The 8,429-nt window shown below is 36.2% G+C and overlaps 1 protein-coding gene across 1 annotated transcript; it reads left to right on the forward strand.

Moving 5' to 3' along the window:
- Positions 1 to 5,656: 5,656 nt before the first annotated feature.
- LOC311079923 (putative inhibitor of apoptosis) lies at positions 5,657 to 6,574 on the forward strand (the record flags this gene model as incomplete). Its single annotated transcript, XM_084109644.1, has 1 exon — positions 5,657 to 6,574. The coding sequence occupies one exon, from the start codon at positions 5,657 to 5,659 to the stop codon at positions 6,572 to 6,574; it is 918 nt and encodes a 305-aa protein (XP_083965770.1).
- Between the last annotated feature and the right edge of the window lie 1,855 nt (positions 6,575 to 8,429).

Below are 8,429 nucleotides of genomic sequence, written 5' to 3' on the forward strand. Positions count from 1 at the left end.
GGAAGGGGTTTCCTAATATCACACTAACAAAAGTTGAAAAACATACTGTTCCTTAAAAGTGTATAAATAAAATGGTTATAAAAATATACTGAAACCAATTATTTTAGATGAATAAATAAAATTCATCTTACATGTTTAGAGTTACAACTCTTGAACTTACAAGTTCAAGAAGCTCTTAAAGACATAAATCACAGAGTGGTTCTCTCTCACACCAGCGTCTCTGACTCAGAGGGTTGTATTCAGTGATGGGATGAGACATTTTGAATGCTGTGTTGGGGGTAAATTAATTTCAAAGTTTAAATGATATCTTTTTAAAAAAATATTTGTTTCATAACATATAGATGTCCATACATCCTATGAATGAGACTGCAGTTGTAATAGAAAAGACTTTTTTTTTCCTGACTCTGCTCCTTCGCATTCCTGAGCACAGTGAAAGTGATAATAATGTTTTAAATTTCACAAAAATAATATAAAATAAATACCTTGCTAGAAATCTACTGAAATGCTTGTAAAAAGAATAAAATTCATCTCACATGTTTAGAGAGTTACGATTCTTGAACTTATGTGTTCAAGAAGCTGTTGAGAGCCATAAATCACAGAGTGGTTCTGTGGGGGGGAGTCTCTCTGCATTCCAGACTACATCCAAAGTTTACACTAATTTCATTTAAAAGTTTAAATCAAATCTTTAAAATCATATCTTCTTAGAAGATTTATGTATTATTGTTACTAAGCAGCGTCTGTCCAAAAACTTGAGATCTTAGATCTTTTGTCCATACAACATGAAACATGTTGTCAAAGTTTGTCACAATGTTTTTAAGAAATCCTAGGACTTTACATTGCTCTTATTTAGACAAAGTTGTATCATTTGGAAAATCATCACACAATTTGAGAGATGCAATGTGTGATAAGTAAAAATCACCCATCGTATAAGATCATTTTTACTTGTATCTCCCGAACTAGGGTGAAACCCTTTACTGAGAATATACCACCGGCCATCTACTCAAAATATATGTAGAAGTTTCAAATGTTAGCATTTGTTGATGGTGGTCGCATGAACAGACTTTGGGGAGAGCTATATCAGGAAGCTATGCCCTTTGACCTCCGCGATTTTGCAGGCCTTTTTGTTAAAGATTTTAGAAGATTCCCATCTAGCGGTGAAATTCTATTTTGCATTTAAACGAATAGTGCTTTCTAGCAGTTCTCCCATCTACTCGCTTTTTCAACTTTGGTAAATGTGCCAAGAATCTATGACAACGTGTCTTCCGATAGCGCTTCATCGAGTTTAATTGTACATGTTCTACCGTTATGATGTACTTGTTACATGTTCTACCGTACATGTTCTACCGTTCTATATAATGATTTACACAACCGAGCAATAGACCGTACCTTTGACTTACCCGTCGAGAAGAAAGTAGATTCCTAGATAAAAGCTATCCCGATATTTATTTACATACCGATAAATTAAATTTGAATTTAATTAAAACTTCTCCTGTGGCTCGGCTTAACTATGATCCAGCATTATATTGTACCGTGCAGTGCAGCCTTTCAAATGTGGCGGGGGCAGTATCAACGCCTCCCATATGGTCTAGCGGTTAGGATTCCTGGTTTTCATCCAGGCTGCTACTCAATAGTCGAATAATCATCAATAATAATTTTTAGTCTTAGAGGCCTACACGAACTGCAGAAACAAGCAGAATGTGTGAAAACTCAGTTTCAGTACCAAATCATTTTCACAAATACAATTATATTGAATTCAGAAAATTTCACTATGGAATACTTTATCTATCATAATTTCAATTTAGTACGTCATCATTTCAACTTTTCATCTCATAATTATGACGCATAGTCATAATTTCAACTTTTTAAGTCATCATTTCGACTTTTTGTCAATTACGCCTTTTTAATGTTTTAAAGTCATAATTTGGTTGTTGACTATAGTAGTGTTGCACCTGCATGTCCACTATAACTCGCTTGTGAGAGTCAGAGTGTGTAAAGTAAGCTCTCATTAGTGTTAGTAGAGTATTACTGGACTGGTAGGGTTAGAATAAGTAATATTACAATAAAATATCTGTTGGTGGGCATCGCGATAAAGAGTTAGCAGATATTAAGCACATATTAAAATTAACATTTTTCAACCGAGCGAGTCTGCGCATGAGAGGCCTTCTTCAACTTTTTAATTCAGAATTACAATGACGCCTTTTTAATGTAATGCTTAAAACGTTTTTTAGTCATAATTTGGTTGTTGACTATAGTAGTGTTGATGATGAAACGTGCTAGTGCTTTTTGTACCTCTCTGGTATTATAGTGTTTCAAGATGGCGGAACGACACGGAAGCCTCCTTGGACTTACCCGCCCCATGTAAATAACAGATAAGAAATGATCTGATTTTAAGAAAGATCATTTTACACCCATGAGGACATATTTATGAATAAAGATGATGATTTTAGCTAATAAAATACCATTTTTCAATCTACACATGAGAGACCTTCAGAAGTCAGAACTTCAGGGGTAGGCCCGTTGGCGAAAACACTGCGTGTGTAAAAATCAAATACTGTATGACACTTTTCAAAGTTAGAATAAAAAGTTAAGTGTCACAAAGTCTGACACAAGGCCATTAACCGGTTCTTTTTGTTTTATAAATGTACTTTGCTTATTTCTAAATATCAACCTGATAAATATGAATTCACGATTAAACAAGATAATTTTTAAGAAAAAACATTTTTAAGAAAAATACAACTAAACCATGATAATGTTTAGTTTAGATGTGGATGATTAAGTTTCAGGCGTAGTGCAACCAGATTTCTCTAACATCTCACTCACAACGCAAAACGTTGTAAATAAACATTTTCAAACTGTAATTTTATTTTATTGATTATGGTGATTTAAAGTTTTTGTTATTAACTAATACCTTTATCTTTTAACTAACATCTGACCCCAAATAAAGAGATAATGCAATGTTCACAATCTACAGTTATATATTCTCCTACTTAGTATCTTTGGCTGTATTTTGTCACACCGTAGTGATGCAAAGTTCCACACTCTATGGACTAACTTATCAGACACTCACCACACTGATGTTAACATCACCATATATTGTCTTTTCTACCATGATTGGAGCAACTATTGTCCCACCATTCTTCTGGTCAATTGTGAAGGTAAGCTGATTAGGGATCTGAATTAATAGCCGTCCGAATGATGTAGAATTATTATTATTATTATTATTAGTATTATTATGCTGTCGTTGTAGATGGTTGTTAGGCTGTTGGTTTGTCATGTTTCCAGAATGTGTTTGAATGCTCAGCGTCTGAACGTCACCATCTGTTAAAAAAAAAAAAATTTTTAAGAAGATTGAAGATTGAGAAACATATTCACTACTAACAAAGTAAAATTATAAATCTTTTCCTACGTTTGATATTCTTTTTTCTGATTTTTTTCACTATGGACTTGATCCTTTTTAATGCTGTTTTCTCTCCATATTTATTCTGTAGTTCCTCTACTGTATCTTCCAACCTCCCTGTTGTTCTTCTCCAGCTGTATTAACCAAAGACAAGCAGTTAGAAGAATCAAATGTATGTACAGCAAAAATAAAGTTAACATAAAATAAACACATTCATACACCAGTTCAAAGTCAATGAACCGGCTGATGCTGCAGGTGTTAGAGCACATGATGGCCGGTGAACAGCAGGTTAAACCAGAGTTAAAACAATAGTCTATGTTAGGACAATAGTATCTGATAATAGCTGATAACGGTCAAAGTGCGAGATAAGGTGCAAGTAGCTAAACTAAACATTTCATATTTGACAAATGTTTTGAGAAATGTTAAACAACTACAAAAATAATCAATTTGTTTCTAATTTCTTTTTTTCTAAATTGTGATTTAATGTGAAAGGAGAAGAAACACATAACATGTGTACATGAATGAATGTGTACAATTTAATAAACGTATTTACCTAACATCCATAGCCTTCGTTAAATTAAGGCAAAGTTCCTTTTTGTGGACAAAGTGAACTTTGGAGCACTTAGCGGGTCAAAAATAAGTGCCATTTGGAACTCTTTTTATCAAAAAAATATATGTTGATAATGATTAGTTATGCCAAATGATAGTTTGGCATGCATGGGATTGGTTGTCCATAGTGAGAGAAATACTTTTATTATAGAAATGGCTATTCTTTATTCTATTCTTTAATCCACAAATAAAATAGGTTTTTATACCTGCTCAAGTACTTCTTGATGAGTTTCTTCTGTATTAAACAGCGAATCTTCTCAGTCAGATCGTCGCAAGATCTCAGGAATCCTCTCACACTGCTCGTGTTCACGCGCTCCATCGCTGCACTTGTGTGTATGACTCGAACGATTCAAACTTCTCTCTGGCGACATGTAGGACTTGTTGGTTATGCAGGAACTAGTTATTTATGGCTTTCCTGAGGCCAACCTCCATACATTCTACACAACAGGGTGGGTGGACCCCAGCCTGATAAATATTTCACGACATTACACGCTCTACTCTAGCTCTACTAGCCTCGGACTGCTGCGCCACTGCAACAAAAGTTGAAAGTCCTGAACCTGACGCAAACTTCTGACCCACAAACTTCTGCACATTAACGCACAAGGCACGATTGTACTGCAAGGGAGATTCCAGGAACATTGCAGGAGATTCAGTAGACTCTTCGAAAAGCTGAAAAAATGGCAACGCAAAACCTAAAGGAGAGCGACTCCCCGTTGAGTTCTGGCGATACGGGGTACAATTATCCTCCGGTGTGTGAGTGTGCCACGGGCAAAGAGTGTCGTTTAAGAGATATGCTGGACTCTATGTTTAAAGATTATTTTAGAGGCCAAATGGTTGGCTTGATGCACAGGATCATCGACGCTGCGCGTGATATGAAAAAAGATTGTGCGCAGGATACCAAACGTGTGACAAATCTCAAAAATGAAATGGACGTCGTAAGAGGCTTGACAAAGCCATGGCCTGATGTAACGCCCATGTTTTTTAACGGCAAAGAGCCGAACGGCGTAATCCTCAGAAAAGTTCTGGATGTGTTGGGTGGATGTTGTGACGAATTCGAAATCACAGAAATACTCGCTATATGGACTTTTGTAACGGATCTCTGTGTGTCACTGGTGTCAAAAAATGCAAAAACTGGCGTTGGTGAATTAGTTGAAAGTCTGGTCAACTATAGCCTGGAGCAAAACATGATAGCCTGCAGAGATTTTTTATTCTGGTTAGACCATCTGTAAATGTCGTTATTGTCGTTTTACTTCAATGTATGAAAGTATAATGTTGAAATAAAATTCTGGTAAAAAATGTCTGAGCTCATAATATTTAGAATAATTCAATATTTCAATATTTGTTTTCTGCATTTTAATTACCATATTCCCGAGGCGGCAATACAGTTGTATCAAATGATACAACTGTTTTGCCCGCCGTGTACAGAAGAAAGGACATTTTGTGGTGTTGTTCTTGTTCTCATTACATTTTTTAATAAGATGATGCGTTCTGCCATGGATGACTAGACACTAGTCCGGCAGAGAGAAGGGCTTGAGTGGACACGCCCTGTGGTCCCATTTTTATGTCTTCACCCTTTTCCCCGCTTCGCAACTGAGAGCTTTCCACCCCTGCGACATCCGTTTCAGGCCAAACGGAGGAGTTTACTTAAACATGGATATGTCTCACCAGCAACCTCCGGCTTGTCACAATCCTGGCATGCGTCGGGAACAGGAACGCCTTGACACCTTTCAGAATTGGACTCTTGCACCAGTAAGTCCGGCCGAGCTTGCCAAAAGTGGTTTCTACTACCTTGGTCAGGGCGACAGAGTGGCTTGCTTCAGTTGTGGAGGCCAGCTTAGCAACTGGGAACCGGGAGATCGTGCAGTATCAGAGCACCAGAGACATTACCCCAACTGCCCCTTCATTCGAGGTGACCGTGCAGATAATGTACCTTTATCTAGCCTTTTCAATGCATCGGCAATGCAACGGTGTGAAGAAAGGTCGCTCACATTTGTCTACTGGCCCTCAAGAATAACTGTTCGACCAGACCAATTGGCTAAGGCTGGTTTTTACTATGTTGGTCGTAATGATGACGTGAAGTGCTTTTCATGCGATGGTGGACTCAGATGTTGGGAGTCTGGTGATGATCCATGGGTAGAACATGCCAAGTGGTTTCCAAGATGTCAATACCTGCTGCAAGAAAAGGGCCAAGAGTTTGTTCATCAGATTCAAGCAAGATTTCCAAGACTATTTGAGCGGCTATTGACTCATGGAGACAGTGACTCGAGAGAATTTGTGAGAGAACAAGAGAACAATCCTGCTTTGGAGATGGAATTTGAGTGTGGCCTGACGGCCCAGACAAATGAAGCTGCATCCCCGAGTCAAGATCTTTCAGACTTGCCTATGGAGGAACAGTTAAGAAGACTTCAAGAGGAGCGCACATGCAAAGTTTGCATGGATAAGGAAGTAAACATTGTCTTCATCCCCTGTGGTCACCTAGTTGTGTGCAAAGAATGTGCGCCTTCTCTGCGCAAGTGCCCCATATGTAGAGGATTGGTCAAAGACGCCGTCCGTACTTTCCTATCATAAAGTTTTCCTATCATTTGGATTTGCAAATTTACATTTAACTTGATGCATAAAAACAATCCAGTGACAACAGTTTTTGGATTTACAAACATTTAGAAAGTAGTTAGGATGTGCATGCTTTAAGTTAATGTTTTTTAAGAATAATTTTGCGCAGGCTTTAAGTTCATTTGACCAACAAGATGTTATTTGAAAAGTAAGTTAGTTGAAATTAAAATGTGATAACATTACCGAATTCAGGGGTGTTTAATAGATTCAATAGTGATCAAGCACCCGCTGAGTTTTTCTTCAAACAAAAGTAATTTTGTTGTATGCACAGATTTTGAGGGTCGCTTATAGAAAGAGGCGTCCTTGTCTTTAAAAACATAGAACCAGAGATTAAAATATTAAAATATACATTCTAGCGCTATTTATGGTATAATAATATAATATAATAAATGTCTCTCGTATCAAATCAAGATACAATTCAAGCCAATTCATGCGAATACCGTCGTATATGAACAAAGAGAAGACCTAGAGTTCACTAACATTACAGCTAACTGTAGGAAAAGTGTAAAGAAAACGCCATACAATCACAACCGGCAGTACGGTAAGTGTTACGCTAGCGATGTTAAACAATTTCAAAACAGGGTGTTTCAGAAGAAATGCAAACAAAATCTTTTAAACAAAGTCTTGTTCAAAAACGGTACGCTCCTGTGAAAACTATGTGAACTTTGATGAGGCCGAGAACAATAACGCTTTTATTTAACAATTATTTTCAATAATATTGAAAAACGGTTCAATAACAATGTTCAAAATAAACAAGAATCTGACTCTAATGCGACTGTGCTTGTTAGATATAATAGTTAGATGATTTATCTAACCATTGAAATTGACGATAGATTAAATATTTCGGCATTCTGCCGAATAAAACAATGGTGTCAAAGTGTGGTCGGAATAAAAAAATGAATCAATTCACGTAAAAATACCACGTATCAACCGTAATTCATTAGCTTAACCGTTGTTTAGCGACACACACACAAAATAAGTGTAATAGTTAGACGAGTTATAGCGTAATAGGTAACAGAAAAACAGCCATACTCATCTTTTACGTCGATGTTTCGTAGGCATCGCAGAAAGATTTAGTCATTTTTTTTAGTCATATTTTTTGTTTTCTTTTTTTTATAAAACAAAAAAGAACCGGTTAAAGGCCTATCGTGTAGAAGGACCTCTAATGTATAGGATACATTCCTAACATGTTTGACCACAGTCTATGTACTTTTTGCAAACTGTACAAAAAGAAACAAGATGTCAATGACAGACATTCAAAAGCTAAAACGGATCACTATAGTGGCTTTCCTGTATTTGTTTTAAATGGCTCATGATGATGAAGAATTAGAATTTACTTTTGTGGAATTTTACCTGCAGGTTTTACCAAAGTCTGGAACTTTGCATCACTACGGTGTGACAAAATACAGCCAAAGATACTAAGTAGGAGAATATATAACTGTAGATTGTGAACATTGCATTATCTCTTTATTTGGGGTCAGATGTTAGTTAAAAGATAAAGGTATTAGTTAATAACAAAAACTTTAAATCACCATAATCAATAAAATAAAATTACAGTTTGAAAATGTTTATTTACAACGTTTTGCGTTGTGAGTGAGATGTTAGAGAAATCTGGTTGCACTACGCCTGAAACTTAATCATCCACATCTAAACTAAACATTATCATGGTTTAGTTGTATTTTTCTTAAAAATGTTTTTTCTTAAAAATTATCTTGTTTAATCGTGAATTCATATTTATCAGGTTGATATTTAGAAATAAGCAAAGTACATTTATAAAACAAAAAGAACCGGTTAATGGCCTTGTGTCAGACTT

The sequence above is a fragment of the Abramis brama genome (assembly GCF_963993115.1).
Source record: "Abramis brama genome assembly, chromosome: 3".
NCBI lineage: Eukaryota > Metazoa > Chordata > Actinopteri > Cypriniformes > Leuciscidae > Abramis > Abramis brama.